The 21,331-nt window shown below is 41.0% G+C and overlaps 1 protein-coding gene across 2 annotated transcripts in view; it reads left to right on the plus strand.

The window, feature by feature from the left end:
* The window catches only part of dyl (dusky-like), a 147,609-nt gene that overhangs the window by 97,929 nt on the left and 28,349 nt on the right, over positions 1-21,331 (plus strand). For both annotated transcript variants that reach the window (XM_068229313.1, XM_067155125.2), the window contains exon 2: positions 13,545-13,622. In XM_068229313.1, coding sequence (XP_068085414.1) covers positions 13,545-13,622 — 78 coding nt within the window. The remainder of the gene's footprint in view (positions 1-13,544; positions 13,623-21,331) is intronic.

Below are 21,331 nucleotides of genomic sequence, written 5' to 3' on the forward strand. Positions count from 1 at the left end.
TTTATTTATTTATTTATTTATTTATTTATTTATTTATTTATTTATTTATTTATTTATTTATTTATTTATTTATTTATTTATTTGCATCGATACAGCCAACTGTGGACTACGGTTACGCAAGCTACCTGCATCTCTTTCTTAGGTTTACACCTTTTTGTTTTCATTGTAGCGAAAGGCTTTTCAACCTCACACTCATTTTCAGCCATTCTTCCAACGAGATGCTCCGCAGTTTAGCAGGTTCTTTCTTTGGATCATCCCTCAACGCCGCAACTTTCTTCCTAATGATGGCCCTGTCCATTATGTCCTTTGATCTTATATAATTTACCCGCATGACTGTGTGCATCTTATTATTTTATTTAAGTACTTTAGTGATAAGTAACACTGATTGTTCCCAGTGAGTATTACAGCACTGGCCATGGAAATTGCTAGCCAATCAGGCTAATATAGACAGTAATCCGGAACGACTTGCCAAGTCCAGTTGGTAGGCCTGTCACATCCTCTCCGAGTCACTGTTGTACTCACATGTATGGTAGACTTTCCCGGAATCACGCAGGTATATGAACTAGGGCAGTGGATTCGCCTCGCAGCACGGCGGGCGCGGCTTTCATACCTTAGAGCTTGCTCCGAGCCAGCAAGAACGGATAGTACACGCCAGAGAAGTGTTCTTCAGATGATGGCGTGCAGGTAACGTGTCTAAATAGATAATTATTGTTCATCTACTACGACGACAAAAAACTAAACAGTTTTGCGTTCGAAAAGTAGACCTTTTCTGGAACTGTGAAATACAGTTTTTTTCATCCCACACCTCATGACCTATTGTGTTACATCACTGACTTCACGACGCATCTATATCACAAAGTTAGCTATTATCTCCTGTTCAAATACGATATAATGTGAAAAAATGAATGCCAGGCTGAGTGGCTCAGACGGTTGAGGTGCTGGCCTTCTGACCCCAACGCCAATAACATTATTATTATTATTATTATTATTATTATTATTATTATTATTATTATTATTAGTTTGAATGGGCCTACTTAGAAGCACGCTTGTTCAACTGTTGGGCTTTGGACTTAGTCCAGTATTTTCACATTTTCTACCGGTGTAACTCTTTCGCCCGGTCTAGAAAGCCAAGAATAACGGCCGAGAGGATTCGTCGTGCTGACCACATGACACCTCATAATCTGCAGGCCTTCGGGCTGAGCAGCGGTCGCTTGGTAGGCCAAGGCCCTTCAAGGGCTGTAGTGCCATGAGGGTTTGGGTTTGGTAACTCTTTTTTTTCACCTGTCGAGTGGGTACCTTCCTTCCTTCCGTTTTTTTTTCATGAAATCCGTGGATTTCTTTCAGGGTATGTCGTACAGAGCATCTATCTTGAGGATCTGATATTTCCAGTTCTTTAACATCATCCTCAGTTTCTGTCAGCAAAGTGGTACGGATCTCCTTGTTCTGCCAGAAGATGAGCAGGTGAATGGTCAGGTTTTTGGAAGGCAGTCTTACTATTTATTTATTTATTTATTTATTTATTTATTTATTTATTTATTTATTTATTTATTTATTTATTTATTTATTTATTTATTTGTCTGTACAGAGTTTTCCTCCATATTCAACAGACACTATGCATATGACAACCTGAATGCATGAATGAATAAACACTTCTCTCCCAGTCACGTATAACCACTAACTGAGGAGAGAGCATTCCATGAGTCGATGGATATATGCATGGGTGGATTTATGAATGAATGCATGAATAACTCTATAATCTACCTTAATGTGTGACTCCTTTTGCGATCGGAAAACCATTCCACATGCAACTACTGCCCGGCCGTGTGATCCACCCCTGGTGAGAAAAAGAGCCACCTTCCCAGGGATAACACGTCCGGCCCTTTCTCCTGAGGCCCAAGAGGAAGACCCCCACCCAATCTAGCAGCTGTCAAACACTAATTTCTCACCATCAGTCTTACTATATGCTACTTACTCTCCGTTTCCTATCACAATCAGAGAGCCCTCTCTCTATGTGTTGTTAGAGCTTGGAATTGAGCCGTCTACGGACCCGCTCTTACTTTACCGGACCTAAGATCTTGCTGAGAATTCTCCTCTCTCTGACTTCCAGCTTCTCCATCAGACCGAGCTCGATAGCTGCAGTCGCTTAAGTGCGGCCAGTATCCAGCATTCGGGAGATAGTAGGTTCGAACCCCACTGCCGGCAGCCCTGAAAATGGTTTTCCGTGGTTTCCCATTTTCACACCAGGCAAATGCTGGGGCTGTACCTTAATTATGGCCCCGGCCGCTTCCTTCCCACTCCTAGCCCTTTCCTGTCCCATCGTCGCCGTAAGACCTATCTGTGTCGGTGCGACGTAAAACAACTAGCAAAAAAAAAAAAAAAAAACTCCAGCAGACCTCTTCGGTTCAATGAAATACACTCCATGGCATTCAGAGCTTTTGGTCGTATGACTGACGTGTGCTTCAGTTTCAGGTTGCGCGCCAGGATTTGTTATTATTATCGAAACCGACTTTCAACCAATTCGGTCGTGTTACGTACATTTAGTACGTGTTGAAGAGGTGTTAAGTACAGAACAAAAATGGCCAACCGGACACCAGTGGGATCCGAACCCACAACCTCTACAGAGTGATGGCAGTAGTGCCAGACCTGTAGCTTAGATCCTTCCCATCAGAACAAAGATGGCCTAGGCCACCATAGCTCAATTGATAGAGCAACCGACGCGAAATCGGGAGAATTTAGGTTACTTGTTACAAAGATATGTGGATATTTTAAGAATGTAAAGAGTATAATATTCTTCTGTTTTGCTTTTATGTCTAACTGGATGAATATTAATCCTCCCCTAATTATGGAGCTTCCAAAAGTTCATATCGGAATGGAAGGTTTTATGAATTTTGTAACGCATGAAAATATCTTTCCACCGAGCACGATAGCTGCAGTCGCTTAAGTGCGGCCAGTATCCAGTATTCGGGAGATAGTAGGTTCGAACCACCCCGCTGTCGGCAGCCCTGAAAATGGTTTTCCGTGGTTTCCCATTTTCACACCAGGCAAATGCTGGGGCTGTACCTTAATTAAGGCCACGGCCGCTTCCTTCCCACTCCTAGTCCTTTCCTGTCCCATCGTCGCCATAAGACCAGTCTGTGTCGGTGCGACGTAAAGCAACTAGCAAAAAAAGAAAAAAAAATATATCGTTCCAATAGATGAAGACATGTCGCAATTTCTGTATTCGCCTTCGCGCTTAAGATTCATGGAATGTGTTTGGTTAGAACGGGGTGGAAAGGCGCATCATGGCATGTCGTCGTGCATACAAAGACTTTCTGTGATAGAAACACTTCCGGCCATAGAGCCACAATGCATTTGTGCGGTAATAATTCCTTCAATTGTTGTTTACTCTCTGTCCAGTAGCAGATTACAAACACGCAACACCATAGAGACAGGAGGCTTTGAAGTTCACGGCTCTCTCAGAAATCCACAAAGCTTCATATCAGCTGTTGGATCAAAAAACAAAAACAAAAAAAAACAATATGTTTCTCATCGATGAAACTTGACAATGTAAGGTTGTGTTCGTTTGTGCTATGAGGTATATTGCCCCAAAATGGGAGGAAAATATAAGTTTCTGTATTTGCATATATAAAGCCTCCGTGGCTCACGCGAGAGCGCACCGATCTCTCACCGCTCGGTTCCGTAGTTCATATCCTGGTCACTCCATGGGAGATTTGTGCTGGACAAAGCGGAGGCAGGTCAGGTTTCTCTCCGGGTACTTCGGTTTTCCCTGTCATCTTTCATTCCAGCAACATTCTCCAATATCATTTCTTTCCACCCGTCAGTCATTAATCGTTCCCCGAGACGAGTGCGACAGGCTTCGGCAGCCGGCACTATTCCTATCCTCGACGCTGGATGGGGGCTTCATTCATTCCATTCTTGACCCGCTCGAATGACTGGAAACAGGCTGTGGATTTTCATTTTCCACCTTCAGGGCTGCCGATAGTGGGTTGTTGCATCTTGTTTCAACAAGTTAGTTCGCTCTTTTCTCTTCTGCCACATGGGATTTTTCTTTTTGCTATTTGTTTTACTTCGCACCGACACAGATAGGTCTTATGACGACGATGGGATAGGAAAGGCCCAGGAATGGTACGGAAGCGGCCGTGCCCTTAATTAAGGTACAGCCCCAGCATTTTCCTGGTGTGAAAATGGGAAACCACGGAAAACCATCGTCAGGGCTGCCGACAGTGAGGTTCGAACCCACTATCTCCCGGATGCAAGCTCACAGCTGCGCGCTCCTAACAGCACGGCCAACTCGCCCGGTCTCATGGGATTTAGTATTTATTTTAGGCCACATAAAGTTCTCAAACTGAATAAACACTGCTTGATCAATAAGGTAAATGACAATCTAACTCACACTCACCGAGCTGCGCGGCTTGACAGAACCGAGCTCTGCCCTCGGGAGGCGAGTGGACTAACCCCACATTTGGCTGTCCTGAGAATGGTTTTCCGTGGTTTCTCATTCTCACTTTCAAGCAAATGCCGGGACAGATACCTTGTCACCGTTCACCGCACCTCAATTCACTATTCACACATTTTCTGGCCAGGGCATAGAATGGAAATTAAAAAAAAAAAGCCGTTTGTGAAAAGCTAATGATCATGCATATGTCAATAAATGAAATTCAATGTTATATTAAGGAGAACTGCAGCTCTACGTCAAAGGAACTTGTAGCCGCATCGTCTTTGTTGACCAAGGCCTACGATAACGACCAACGTGACGTCACTTTTGTCACATATTTTGTAACGCTACATAAATTTTCGGACGATCCACAGCCATAAGACGTATTATGTCAAAAGACTAAAATTCCTAAGCTTTATCTACAATAACAAGAGAATAATAAGTCAGAATGTTTATTAATACCAAGATAGAGGCTGACTAAGCGACACACACAAATACTGTGGACAATAATTGACAGACTAACATTCAAATGGAGGTTTCCACATCTAATTTACTGCACACATTTACAAAACCAATAATGATAATCTAAGCAACTGATGAGCGAATTTAACAATAGCAATCTAGACAATATAAATTTAACCTGAAAATGTGAGGAGGAGTTATCCTTGAAAAAAAAAATACAGAAGTTATTCTCCAGACATGTGGTGGGTGTTTAATCATTCAAAATATCCGGCCATGAAAATAATGCAAACGTAACAAGACAAAATCTCAATTTCCAAAATAGCTGACGGCAATGACCTTACATTACTAAACCAATATTTCGCGTATTTGATAACTATCAAGAGGGCCACTGAAATGAAATGGCGTATGGCTTTTAGTGCCGGGAGTGTCCGAGGACAGATGCAGGTCTTTTGATTTGACACCCGTAGGTGACCTGCGCGTCGTGATGAGGATGAAATGATGATGAAGACGACACATACACCCAGTCCCCGTGCCAGGGAAATTAATCAATTAAGGTTAAAATTCCCGACCCTGCCGGGAATCGAACCCGGGACCCCTGTGGCCAAAGGCCAGCACGCTAACCATTTAGCCATGGAGCCGGACAAGAGGGCCACTAATTAAGAATGAAACACGGACCACAATGTTGAAAAACAGAAATACAAATCACGAGCATTAGAAGTACTTATCCTCTGCCATGTCCAGATTACACATCAGCTCCACAATGTCTAGGAACAAATACAATGACTAAATTGCAAGGCGATCGAACTCCAAGTGGTAACAATGGCAGAGTAAAACAAAGGAAAGTATACATTCCAGCGAATTCTGACATATCTCTCCTCTTCTGACCAACCAATGGAAACTAAATTTAACTCAAAAATTAACTCCCGGTAGCGTCCACAAATGTCAATAAAAGTAAATGAGTATTCTCATTTTTTTACGTACATTGTGAAGGCCCGTAACTCTCCGACCTGAGACAGTACAGTACCAACCAAATTCTGTCATATTCAACGTCTTGGACCTGAGTAAACTTCTACGGTACACAGATCTCTGCTTTCTCCATATAATTGTTAATGGCACTCTTCAGAGCACATCTCTGTTACCTCACTTCCCGTTACAAGTTCATCCACGTAGGATCCGAAATAGACAACTATTTCATGTTCCTCCTGAGCGCCCAAAGCTTCATATTCTAGCGCCTTCCCAGAACAGCAAATGCCGTACATAAAATTGATATCTTCATTCCCTACCATCTGTTCAAAATACCGAGCTCGATAGCTGCAGTCGCTTAAGTGCGGCCAGTATCCAGTATTCGGGAGATAGTGGGTTCGAACTCCACTGTCGGCAGCCCTGAAGACGGTTTTCCGTGGTTTCCCATTTTCACAGCAGAACATTGTTGGGGCTGTACTTTATTTAAGACCACGGCCGCTTCCTTCCCACTCCTAGCCCTTTCCTGCTCCATCGTCGCCGTAAGACCTATCTGTGTCGGTGCGACGTAAAGCAACTTGCAAAAAAAAAAAAAAAAAAAAAATCTGTTCAAAACCAAACTGAAATGCCAGAACCAGGGTTGTCAGATACCTGAAATCAAAATACGGCTCAGATGTGAGATCGATGAAATCAAACAATGACAGCTTTTAAGTAGCACAATGGACAAAGACGTTACAGAGGTTCGATCCTGCTATCTCTCAAATGCAAGCGCATACCTACATAACTTTTTTTTTTTTTTTTGCTAGTTGCTTTACGTCGCGCCGACACAGATAGGTCTTATGGCGACGATGGGACAGGGAAGGGCTGGGAGTGGGAAGGAAGGGGCCGTGGCTTTAATTAAGGTACAGCCCCTGCATTTGCCTGGTGTGAAAATGGGAAACCATGGAAAACCATTTTCACGGCTGCCGACAGTAGGGTTCGAACCTACTATCTACCGAATACTGGATACTGGCCGCACTTAAGCGACTGCAGCTATCGAGCTCGCTTAGCTACATAACCCAAACGGCGTGGCCAACTCGCTCGATATAAATAAAAAACAGACTACACTTACTTAAATAATATTATAGACAGTTTGTTTGGTTATTTATAAATTTAATCTGTCTGTCTGATCGCGGGAATGGATTAGACTGTGCTCACCTCTCGATGTGAGAGACTGACCTCACAAGTGGAGCATGAAGACAACCAACCAACAAACACTTGTTCTTGTTGCGTGACAATGTACTTGCTCCTACTTGGGTGCTTCCTGCTTTCATGTCCGTCTCTCATCATCAGGTTCAATGCGAATACTTCAACTTAACTTAACTTAACTTAACTTTCAAGGGTACGCTGCTATCATTCAGGCTGTTAGGACTTTAGGCTGCCTGCTGTCATTTCTTGATAGATACAGTACTTTTGCATCCATCTCTTGGCACAGGCCAGAGCAAAGTGTAGCTTGCACTGAAGTCCCAGTCTCATCCATGGCTGTGACAATATGGAAGCTGCTGGGGTATGGGTGGTGCTGATTAATGACATTCAGAGCACAACCAGTGCGTCTGAGTGTCATGAAAGGTGTTGCTCATAGGGTTAGTTGTGCTACAATAGCACTGGCCCAGTGAGGAAAGCAATGGCAAACTACTTCACTCATCGTCTTGCCTAGTACGCCTCATTTTGGTACTGCCATTGGTTTTTGTGGTTTCCCTATAACTGCATAGCCTTTGGTGATGCTATTTGAGGATACAACCAGCCTCTGGGCTGATGACCTAACAGACAGACAGACAGACAGGCAGACAGACAGACAGACAGACAGACAGACAGACAGACAGACAGACAGACAGACAGACAGACAGACAGACAGACAGACAGGATTTTAGGCGACTACAACAAAAGAGCTCAATAATGTGAGGTGAACAGCGGCTGATGTAAATGGGACGAAATGTCAGGTTGTAAGTTTCGCCAAGAGGAAAAGTCCTCTCAGTTTTAATTACTGTGTCGACGGGGTGATAGAACTTCATGGGACCTCGACGGTCGGACCTCGACGGTGGGACCTCGATATCTCGAATCACTTCGAGTTATCGAAATTTCGAGATGTAGACAAAAATACAGTTTTTGAGCCTGCATAGCGCATAATTAAATCGTATGAATCTACAAGCTTATATGGTATACATTACTTTCAACAGTACTCAAAATATATACGAACAAACTCTATTTTACTGCATCACTTTAATTATAACCCTTGTTATAGTAACTTTTTAAGCTGCCTCTGTGGATCACCGGTGGAGTGTCGGTCTCCGAATCTCAAGATAGCGGGTTCAAACCCGGCAGAGGTAGTCGGATTTTTGAAGCGCGGAAAAAAGTCCATTCGACACTCCATGTCGTACGATGTCGGCATGTAAAAGATCTCTGGTGATACATTTGGTATTTACTCGACAAAATTCATTAAATCTACGCCATAGACGCCCAAGAGAGATCCGGTTTACTCTGTCTGCCATCTAGCGGACCTAGAGTAAAATGGAACGTCGAAATTGACGAGCAGACAGCCAAATGGCGTGAAATCGAAATGTCTGCACACGGTAGCTGAGGCCATACGATTATTATTATTATTTTACTGTGTTGACGGGGTGATAGAACTTCATGGGGCCTTGATATCTCGAATCACTTCGAGTTACCGAAATTTCGAGATATCGAGAATACCATTTTTGAGCCTGTATCGCACATAATTAAATCGTATGAATCTACAGGCTTATGTGATACATATTACTTTTAACAGTACTGAAAAATATACGAACAAACTCTATTTTACGGCATCGCTTTAATTATAACCCTTGTTATAGTAACTTTTTAGAAGACAGGGTACAGTACACACAGTAGTGAAATAAGAAACATATCTCCGTTAACACCTTTGGAAAAAAATCCGTTAGTCTCTTCTGTTTGTTACGGTTAACCTTTCCTCCTTTACGTTGAAACACCTCGTCAATACCACGCAGCCGAGATTCGTAAATGGAGCTTGTCATCTGCGACTTCAGGGCTTGCTTTCGTACGTGACCGGTAATTAATTCAAACTCGAGAAACAGTGCGGCTTCGCCGATTTTCCGATCATTAGAAGTTTTAGCTTTTCGGTTCCCGTCATATTAGCTCGCAGCATCACTGTAACCTTTTCTGTACTTGTTAACTGCTCCTCACAAACCACAAATGCCGTATTGCACAGTTAATGTTGCACAAAATTCTAGTTACAGAGTATGTTTTGCTTCAAGGTTTCTCCACTGATATCTCGGAACATACCACTTAGTCGAGCGACTCATCTCCTTTCTCCCAAGTCTTCCCAGCCCAAACTATGCAACATTTTTGTAGGCTAGACCATTAACTCTAAGTTGTTTCTTACAACCCGTCTTTCGAACTTCTAATACCATTCATTAGCTTTTAGGTTTTAACTGGTGCCAGGATTCTTATGCGGTTACATATTCTATTCCTTTACTTGTAGTAAAAGAACTATTGCGAGACTAAATTCCGACACTTCGGCGTCTCTGAAAACCGTAAAAGTAGTTAGTGGGACGTAAAGCCAATGACATTCCTTTACTTGTCAAAAACTGAAAATGAAAAATGTCGGCGAATTGTGATTCTAATATGGTTATACCTGTGTTTCACTCGGCATAGATTTACATATTCTTAGTAATATTACACATTTTTTCATATCATGTGAGGAATGTAACAATTTTGTACATATCTAGGTAATTATTCAAAAGATTTAAAAAATTGTGTCAACTCGTTTAATTTTTTTTTTTTTTTTTTGCTAGTTGTTTTATGTCGCACCGACACAGATAGGTCTTACGGCGACGATGGGACAGGATAGGGCGAGGAGTGGGAAGGAAGCGGCCGTGGCCTTAATTAAGGTACAGCCCCAGCATTTGCCTGGTGTGAAAATGGGAAACCACGGAAAACCATTTTCAGGGCTGCCGACAGTGGGGTTCGAACCTACTATCTCCCGAATACTGGATACTGGCCGCACTTAAGCGACTGCAGCTATTGAGCTCGGTCGTTTAATTTTTAGACTATAGTAAATTAATTGGCGAATTTCATCTCTTATAGAATATATTTTAATTGATAAAGTTGGCTTTAAAACTCCTTTAAAATTTACATTTCTAACCCTTTATCTGTGAAATACAGCTGGTGCGAGTGCTTCAACTGCATACAACAGCAATAATCCTTCCTCAGAATCTGGGATGGCTTTCATTAGTCAGAGTTTCCAACAAACTGCATGCACCCTTGAAACGAAATCTACCGGGCGAGTTGGCCGTGCGGTTAGGGGCGCGCTGCTGTGCTCTTGCATCTGGGAGATAGTGGGTTCGAACCCCACTATTGGCAGCCCTGAAAATGGTTTTCCGTTGTTTCCCCATTTCCACACCAGGCAAATGCTGGGACTGTACCATATTTAAGGCTACGGGCAGTTCCTTCCCCCCACTCGTAGGCCTATCTATGTCACTGCGACGTAAAGCCACTAGCAAAAAAAAAAAAAAGAATAATGAAATCTAGGTTACTGAAGCTCTCTATCTGTTTGAAAGATAATTGGGGCGAACAAGAAGAGCCTATGGAAGATATTTCACCCAGCTAATTTTTTTTAATATTCACCGGCATGGACACAGCCAAGGGGTTTACTGGAGGTTAGAAACCCCATGGAATTTTTACATAAATAAAATAAAAATACATTTACAATAAACAATAAAATAAACAAACATTCATAGACATAATTGTAAAACCAATAGATCTGTTGAATCTATTTTGTAAGAAGTCTCGAAAATTGGATTTTAGATTGTAAACTGAATATACAATTCGCATGCAAAACCTTGATTGTATTATTCTTGTTCTGTATTTAAATGTAAGATTTTGTAGTGCACTGTAATCTGAATATCAACATAATTCACTTGTATCAGTGTCCTTATAAGAATAATGAATATTCATCCTGGCTATCCGTAGATTTTGGTGTTCCACAGGGGTCTGTCCTAGGACCGCTTCTATTTTTTGTCTATATAAATGATATTACGTTGTCGGTAAACAGCTGCAGACACCACATGCACGCTGACATTATACAATTATACTTGCACTATAACCGGAAAGACTAACCAATGAAATTAAAAATTTCAACAGAGACTTACACAACACAACACACCTTCATTGTGTTCTATCAGCATTTTGTAAGTACAGTATAACCCCTCCACCCCCACCCAACCATCGTGCGACACTGGCTACGTTACCGTGCACAGGTGACTCCCTGCGATGTTGAACGGTCCTTCGCAGCCTACAAGAAAGTTTTATCGAATCAGCGCCCAAAACATCGCAATAGAAAACATGGAGAAGTACTTGGTGACACACTGCGAATCACGATTTAAAAAAGAATTCCGTAATATTTGTATTACTTAACAGGGGTTAAAACAGATTCTCTATTAACATTATTTAGTAACATTTATTTGTTTCATTTTCAGGGCATGAGAGCAACAATAAATTAGCTACAACAGTCCCTTGCGTAATACACTCTGCAATTTACAGGGCAGAACATTATTTTTCAATATTTAAAGTATTTTCTTTATGCCTTTAATGTGAGTATTTAATACTGAATAAATTAGAAAGCAGTAGATCATAAATTTGTTTAAAGCAACAACGATGACTTTGTCATAAAGTATGGATTTTATTGTTTCATATCATTACCATAAGCCATAATAAAATGCATATATATGAACATTTTTGTAAATTTAGGGCATTAATACTATTACATGTTTTATGAATATCAAGGCGACACTCCGGAGATAAAAAGATATGCATGGATTTTTACGAAACTTTGTAGGAATGTCACCTACATAAACGTAGAGATATCACGAACATTTCTTTCATATACAATTAATCGTTTTTTCCAAAATAATTTTTAAAAATGTAATTCGATTTTTTCATGGAATTTAATTAGCATGATAATGTAAATTCGTAATTAGGTAGATAATACTTCTTTTAGAAGCATTACGTATCTATTTTTCTGTATCGTACTAAAGTTTGTGTAATTTTTACGTTCTAAAATTTTGGACTTAAAAATCCCAACTACTTGAAAAAAATTCTGCAATAAAAAATTCCATATAGCTGTGATACATATACCATGCAGATTTTGTTACATTTGGCAGAATATTATGGGAGAAAAATGGGATTTAAATGTAGAATTACAATTGGAAAACAAAGCATTATTACAGTGCTAAATTGTTTGAATTCAGCGGAATAACTTCGTGACAGGAAAAAAGAAATTCAATCCTTTCAATTTCAGTAAAAAAAATCACCAAAATGATTTTTATCTCCGGAGTGTCGCCTTAAATTTTTATGTACATATTTCTCGCTTGGAATTCTGCAATATTGCTTACACCATACGATGAACGGTTAGTTACATCATGTCAATGGCAAAATAATAATAATAATTTTATTTGCTTTACGTCCCACTAACTACTTTTTAAGGTCTTCGGAGACGCCGAGGTGCCGGAATTTAGTCCCGCAGGAGTTCTTTTACGTGCCAGTAAATATACCGACACGGGGCTGTCGTATTTGAGCACCTTCAAATACCACCGCACTGAGCCAGGATCGAACCTGCCAAGTTGGGGTTAGAAGGCCAGCGCCTTAACCGTCTGAGCCACTCAGCCCGGCACTGGCAAAAATAAAGAGAAGTAGCCGGCTCCAACTCCTCTTGTAACGTTGTTACACTTGGCTTTATCTGATTTAGGGAACTTTTTCTAATTAGCAATCCGATCACGGCTTTCTTGGCACTCATGGTGACATTTTCTGTGTCAGTTAAGTGACTGGCAGAAATAACTCGCGGCATTCAAAGTCTGTTAGAGTGTTTTCCGAGACACTAGATGTCACAACTCTTCGTGAGTACATAATCCCATGCTCTGTCACATAAATCTGTGTTTACTAACAGTCAAAGGTGAACGTTGCCATAAGCAGAAAAGAAACTGACCTTGTGTAGTTTCCTCAGATGCTCAGAATGACACTTAGCTCAAAGAAAATTTGACAGCAAGGAAGCATGAAGGTCTTCTTCTTAAAAAAAAACATAATAATTAATCGTTGAAGCACAGCGGCGGAATAAAAACATGTCTAAACACTGTGAATTCGTGTCATTACTCTCCATTACTCGCATTAAGTTGATAATTTTGACTTATTCTCATTTTTTGTCTTATTTCGTATTATTGTGCAAAATGAAAACTTAAATTTCGAATTATTAATACACATAATACCTAGAAACTCTTCCATAACGCATTTTCATAGCAATATCTGTCCGGCTCCATGGCTAAAAGGTTAGCGTGCTGGCCTTTGGCCACAGGCATCCCGGGTTCGATTCCCGGCAGGGTCGGGAATTTTAACCATAATTGGTTAATTTCGCTGGCACGGGGGCTGAGTGTATGTATTGTCTTCAACATAATTTCATCCTCATCACGACGCGCAGGTCGCCTATGGGAGTCAAATCAAAAGACCTGCATCTGGCAAGCCGAACGCCATTTCATTTATAGCAATATCTTAAGAGACTTCATTTTCTCTTCCATTATTGTTGTGATGGAATATACTGTTATATTTAAAGTAAATTATTGTATGCAGTGACTAATAAAGTTTTCTCTCTCTGTTGTTACAGCTTGCTAGAGCTCAAAGGATGACGCGGTCGACTCCACTCTCCATCGCCGCTTGTCTGTTGGGCTTCCTCTTGCTCCAGGTAGGTGTGGTTAATCATATTTTGAATGCCTTACTCATTTTTTTCGCATTACAAGGAAGGTGATAATTTTATCAGAGTGTTGCAACCTCTCATTCAATTGGAGGCAAAGACTGAAAGAAGAGCGACCACGGTGGCTGGAGATGAGTTTGCCATTGCTATCAATTACTTTGCCAGGCTTCTCGCTTTTACATTTCCAATCCAAAGTCTTGTTCTCTCCAAATCCTGCACGGTATTTCATGTTGTTTCCCTTTCTTTTGCTCGAAACATTTTATTCTTCCAACGGTCGAATGTCCTCTTTATATTAATTCCATACTATGACAAATTTCACTTCTTTCCACACTCAAACGTGTACGGAAAATTACACTTTACGCTTCCGTAGCCACTTCCCGTACACGTTTATTTTAAAAACCCTCTCTGATTGGTTGAATGAACTCCGATTCGCTTACCAACAGCTTCTAGGATGGGTTCAAATTTCTTCTGGAATACTGATTTTCCGAACTTTCCTCGATTGACGGCTCCATGTTCATAATTTATTTCTCCATTGCATCCGAGTCCTCGTTCTCAGGTGTGGTGCAGCTCTCTTCATCCCTCCTACCTTTCTTAAATTTTTGACAGTACCTGGAATCGAACCTGAACCTCCGACGGTGGCAGCTTATTGTGTTACCTATTCCGATACGGAGGCGTCTATATGGTCTGACAGAGTAGTTAGCCGGTTCGAGTCCCGTTGATGGAGGAAATTTTCACCATCAGAATGTTGGCCGTCAGAGTTGGAGAGGTGGTGGTATACAATTTATAATTACTAGATTGCCTGCTAAAATCCTGGATTAAATTCCAAACCTAACCGCAGTGCTCATATGGAGTGAGGGCATGTAACGGTGATGGTGATTTTCCAGTCGAATGGAGATGTTAAGCCTTGATGTTTTTTAACAGGAGTAGTTTATGAGCCGACACTGGGTTTCACCCATGTTTATATATACTTTTTACTTCTCTACATTTGAGGAATTCAACCCTGAAATTATGGCGTGTATTTTGGAAGCACCCTATATATTAAGACGAATACTAACACCTGATCACCGATCCAGAGGAATTAGATAGACACAGATCAAATCTCCGACCCGACTGGGAATCGAACTCGGAATCCTCTGAAACGACAGCCTCTACGCTGACCATTCACCGAAGGAGCCAGCACGTAGTTGTACTTCCCCTTTAAAAAATAACCACCGCCTGATAAAGCCGCTATTTTCCCACATAAAAAAGATAGCCATTCACCCATCCTCTTCATCCTTCGTGAACAAATTGTCTTCGGTTTCTTCTTCTTCTCCATTTCATGGAGTAGACGACATTCTGTTCTGACATTCTATAGCTAATTACTCCCAATTTCCTTCTATTTCGAGCGTCTTCCGACACCTTTTCTTAATTTTGTCTGATAACACTGTAGGTCCCCTCTCCTGTTGCGTATATAATCCGCTACACATCGATGTTGAATTGGTAACGTTCTCCTTGAAGACTCCTGCTGTTTATGCAACCCTTCTCACGGAAGCGTGGAATTGTCAGCATTGTGCACTTGCTATACATTCTCTCTTTAGAGAACTGGATTTTGATACTAACGAAATTAAACCCAGCAAATAGTACTTTTCGTTTGTTGAAATAGTAGTGATAAATACTCGGATTCTGTATAGTAAATCAAATGCATGTAAGCAAGCAAATGATAAGACTTTAACCAGAAAAATCACGTTGATCGCCCAAACTCTGTGTCAGATTGGAAAACAGAATTCCAAGCGAGAGAGACCATGCTCAGACATCACTGAGAAACGAAAACAAACTTTCGAGCATGGGATCATCAATCGCTCTAAATGATGTATGCAAGGATTCTAGAGAACACTGCCCACCGTGGAATGAAAAACGCACAACATATAAGATATCCTTCTGTTAGAGGCACACCGTTATTAGCAAGAAATGTGTTGTGACCTTCTGTCTCAGTACAGAAAGAATGGTTCAAGGCTTTTAATGTTAGTTACCTGGAGTGAATTTCTTTTTTTTTGCTATGGGCTTTACGCCGCATCGACACAGATAGGTCTTATGAAGACGATGGGATAGGAAAGGCTTGGGAGTTGGAAGGGAGCGGCCGTGGTCTTAATTAAGGTACAGCTCCAGCATTTGCCTGGTGTGAAAATGGGAAACCACGGAAAACAATCTTCAGGGTTACCGACAGTGGGGTTCGAACTGACTATCTCCCGAATGCAAGCTGATGGCTACGTTGCCCGAAACGCGCAGACATTATCTCGGAATCTTTTGTAAAATTTGGTAAGCTGCAGTTACCTCCATTTTCAAACAAACCCTTCAATTTGATCATTAGTCTGATAGATCTTATCTATATTACGGTTTCTAAATTATTTTACCATTCTTAGAAGCTTGTCATGAAGTTATAAAATCAACCTGCGTATGGTGTTTCCCTTTTTCAGCAGGTCAAGTTTAATGTCCAAGTTGTTGTTATGTTCCGACTGAGCTTAGTCATTATAGCAGTCAGAAGGGCGGAAAATTCCTGCTCTTTATTCATAACTCAATAAGAGTAGAACTTGTCGCGGTCTACTTGGCACGTAGAACGCAGGATGGACATACCCTCACCTAGATACTGTTCTTGCATTCAGAAGAGCGCATATCAGACCTCAATTCATTGGCACTTTATCTAGTGGTATCAACATTTGAATACCGTGAATAAGCAAAATCTGTGGTGCAGTGGTTAGTGTGACTAACTGCCACCCTCGGAGGAAGGGATTCGATTCCCGGCTCTGCCACAAAAATGTGAAAAGTGGTATGAGGACTGGAAGGGGGTCCACTCAGAATCGGGAGGTCAACTGAGGGGAGAGGGTTCGATTCCCTGGAAGTAGTTTTCCGTAGTTTCCCACTTCTCCTCCAGGCGGCCTCACCTGCTATGGTGAACAGGGGCCTTGTGGGGGATGGGAAGATTGGAAGATATAGACAAGGAAGAGGGAAGAAAGCGCTCGTGGCCTTAAGTTAGGTACCATCCCGGTGGGAAACCACGGAAGACCACTTCAAGGATGGCTGAGGTGGGAATCGAAACCCCTCTACTCAATTGACCTCCCGAGGCTGAGTGGTACTCGTTCCAGTCCTCGTACCACTTTTAAAATGTTCGTGGCAGAGCCGAGAATCGAAACCGGGCCTCCGGGGTGGCAGCTAATCACACTAACCACTACACCACAGAGGCGGAGATTATTAATAAGTTATTATTATTATTATTATTATTATTAGTAGTAGTAGTAGTAGTATCCTGTCTATGCTGTACAGGCAGGGTGGATGTTTCTTATTCTAAGGCTCTGGGTTCGTTTTCCGGCTAGTTCACGGGTTTTAATTCTGGACTGAGGAGTAGAACGGGGTTCGCTTTACACGACATTTTCTCAAGCTCCTAGTTACAGGAAGAAAGTGCACAATGAGGAGATAACGCTACTGACCTGGTATACATACAGTAGACGAACAGTGGTTGCCATGGTTACAAAACAATGGTATCGGGAAATTGATGACAATAATTCCGGACAGACCTCCAAATCCATGTTTATTCAAAACAACTAGATGGGCACGTTACAGCGATCTGTCTGTTAAATCATCGGTCTGGAGGTTGGATGAGTCCTCATATAGTATCACCGAAGTTTTGCGATTAAAGGAATACCATAGAAACCAGTGACGGCGTTATAATGAGATGTACAAGTCGCGATGAGGCCTAATGTGGCTTGTCACTCTTTCTCATTTCAGCACCAGACAAATGCTAGGATGGCACCTTTCTCAGGACTACGGCCCCGCTTTCTTCCCATTCCCCTAGCCTGTACACCCTCACACAGCGGCGTATGCAGTTCACTGAGAAAAGCAGCTACAGAACTGGCGAATATGTCCTCGGACATTTCCAACACTAAAAACAAGTTAAAAAAGAAATAAGAAGGCGAGAATAAGCTAATTTTTATTTCCAAACTCTTGAAGACATGCTCTGCAATACCGTAGAAAGGTTTGCATAATCAGCACTTGGTATAGAGACTCTTGAAAGTCCTGCCGTTTATGCAACACTTTATACATAAACATACTGCAGGCTGTGTAATCATGGGGGTTCCTTGTCATAAAGTTCGCTTTCCATTTATTGCTCGGGCTGATGGTTGTTGTTACAAGAGAAAAGCCATTGAGGACACCCACTCTCCATTTATTATCCTCAACTTTGAGTGAATAACTTTAAGCCTTCTTCCTCTTATACGCGATGGAGAAGAAAATGTTAAGTATAATTTCACATCTAACCAGTTGCAGCTAAAACCTTGGACCTATTCGGGAATTTAACCCAGGATCATTTGAACAGAAGGCCACTACATTGATCATTCGGACAACGAGTCGGACATTATTATTATTATTATTATTATTATTATTATTATTATTATTATTATTATTATAGCAACAGATAATACAATGTTATTGATTTTACATCCCACTAACTACATTTTATGGTTTTCGGAGATGCCGAGGTGCGGGAATGTTGCCCCTCAGGAGTTCTTTTCGCTCACTAATAAATTTACCGACACGAGATTGACGTACCATTTGAGCACCTTCAAATACCACCGGACTGAGCCAGGATCGAACTTCAGAAAGTCAGCGCTCTACCGCCTCAGCCCGATAAATAGAAGAGAAAGAACGAGGGCCAATATTTCAAAAGCGAAGTTTTCGGAAAAAATACAAGAAGGGCAACGAATGACGTGAAAGTGAAAGACATCATAGGCCTCGCAAATCTAATAGACTAGAGCCCGGATATTAGAATGTAACCTTATCGAAATGAGTAACAAGTGCACTCTAGCCCGGGCAACAATCCTGCAGTGAGATTTGCACAAACATTAGGGGCCAGGTCTATTAGAACCCCTCGAAGTTATGTTACTCCCAGCCCGGACAACAGTTCTGCTATGAGATTTGCACACACATTAGGGGCCTGGTCAATTAGAACCCCTACAAGTTATGTTACTCCCAGCCCGTACAACAGTTCTGCTATGAGATTTGCACACACATTAGGGGCCTGGTCAATTAGAACCCCTAGAAGTTATGTAACTTTCAGCCCGGAGAACAGTTCTGCTATGAGATTTGCATCAACATTAGGGGTCCGGCCAATTAGAACCACTAGAAGTTACCCTCACTACATTATGGAAGAGCGGGCCAGACGACTTTTTCTACCAGCCTAATTGGTCTGCATTCTAACCTATTACTGCCTAAACATTCAAACTCTATAATAGCATGGGGTCGGAAGGTAACATGACTTGTCAAAGGAAGGTTCAGCAGGAAATATGGAAGTGAGAGCATCGTGCAAGTAATTGGAAGCACATCTAGCAGCTCTGCGGATGCCATAACTCTCTTCTAAGTTTATGACTCGTAATTATTCCTACCATTTTCGTAGTGGATACAGGAAGATCTTAGAAGTATGATACTCCTCAGCTGGAGAATGTTGAACTTAAGTCATGTATTATTCATTCAAAAAAGGATTTCACTGTTTATTTCAAACAAAAGTTACTTTCACCTTTTCCCACATGAGGGCAGCCCCTATCTTACACTACACGCGTCATTTGTATACGCACTTTCTTCTTTTGTAACCAGAATGGAGAAGTTAAGATTTCATTGTGAGGAAGCCCTGTAGTAAACAATTACCGGTAAAGAATTTATAATTAAGTGTCGCTCAGACAGGATCTCATTACGAAACCTTCGAATGTCTAGTAGGGGTAACAAAGTGGTACAGGCTGTGGGGAAAAGTCATCTAATTAATTATCCATATACGCCGTTTTAGAGGGCAAGAGGAGAATTAAATTTACGATGGAAACTTATGTTTTAAGTCGCAATTTTAATCCAGATTCCCGTGGGATGATTATCGTAATGTTACATATTCTGGTTACCAGTTTATTTTACTAACCTTCGTCAATATATATATATATATATATATCATTTGTAACAACAGCAAATTGTATTTAAATCGAAATTGCCAAGGATCATAACATTTGCTCGTAAATACATTGCCAGGTTAAAAAAATATTCATACAATTAACTAACATAAGTATTTTGTAATCTTGAGTATTAGTACACTATGAAAACGGTGTCAAATTTGGGTTTTGAAACAAACGCGTCCACACCGCATTATGAACTTGCACAGACACAGTATTCAATATCGAGAACCGCCTTTATTTTCAAATCAGGTAAAAGAAAACATTTGTACTTCGCAGCTAATAAATTGGTCATGACATCTGAAACACAGATAATATTTCGTTCAATTCTGAAAACAGAACATTCACCACCTATTGTTCTAATTGGCTTGCAGATAATTTTTATAATTGGTCATAATCCACGGTGTTCTCTTTCTCCAATATTGAAGGATGTCTTTGTCTGAAAACTTCCAACCATTCAATAATGAATGGCTTTTTTTCACAGGCATTTGATACACAGATGCTATTTAGTTACATTTTAGAATTTCGAGTTTTAGAGGCAATCTGGTTCTGCGTTTTGCAACACAATCACGAAGAATATTCTCCTAAGAATTTGTATACGATGATGCTAGATTTAGAATGTTAAACTAGTAGTATTTCCTGTAATATTTCCTTTCTATGGAATTGCTTGTTGTACTCTTGTTGATGTTATAAGTAGAGTCCGGATTATTAGGTGCTGATAGGTTAGAATGCAAACTTACTTAAGCCAGTAACAAGTATACTCTACACTGTACAACGGTTATGCTATGAGATTTGCATAAATATTAGGGGTACAGCCAATAGAACTCCTTGAATTTATGCTACTCTTCCTACATTGTGGTACAACGGGTTGCATGTCACTTCACACAAACCAAATTACTTTGCATTCTAACCTATTACCACCTACAAATCCGAGGTATAGTTATAAGTTATAGTGTAGGCTACTAATTGAAATACTTAAAGTACGTGTGAATTTATATATGACGGTGTTGTAATTTCAAGCTAGTAGGTTTTTTTGCTATTGGCTTTACGTCGCACCGACATAGGTAGGTCTTATGGCGACGATGGGACAGGAAAGGGCTAGGACTGGGAAGGAAACGGCCGTGGCCTGAAATAAGGTACAGCCCCAGCATTTGCCTGGTGTGAAAATGGGAAACCACGGAAAAACATCCTCAAGGCTGCCGACAGTGGAGTTCGAACCCACTATCTCCCGAATACTGGATACTGGCCGCACTTAAGCGACTGCAGCTATCGAGCTCGGTAAAGCTAGTAGTAAGCTCAACCTATAGAACTGTAAGCCGTAGTGTTAACCACTGAAAATACTTAACTTGTGTGTGAATTTGGATGGTATTATGATGCTGGTCAACGAAGTACAATAAATACTAAGAGGATATTTCTCTGTCTAGTATAATTGATTCTAGAGCCTTAGCACAATAATAAAGGAGCTTGATTTAACACAGTTGTTGGGGAACATGCTTTCACCACGTTATAGCTTAATCACAGTAAATGGAAAATAACCGACAGGGCGACAGAAGATTCAGAAAAAAATTCTAGGCTACAAGAGAACACAAAGACACATTCAACATTCCATTCTCCATCGATTATATTCAATTTATCGCTCACATAGTATGCTTTTCTTTGTTGTGACATCACAGAACTTTCACCGAATTCAAGACTTTACTAGGAGATTGTCTGACAAAAGCTAAAGCCAACACTATCACTTTT

Source organism: Anabrus simplex, chromosome 10 (assembly GCF_040414725.1).
Source record: "Anabrus simplex isolate iqAnaSimp1 chromosome 10, ASM4041472v1, whole genome shotgun sequence".
Classification (NCBI taxonomy): domain Eukaryota; kingdom Metazoa; phylum Arthropoda; class Insecta; order Orthoptera; family Tettigoniidae; genus Anabrus; species Anabrus simplex.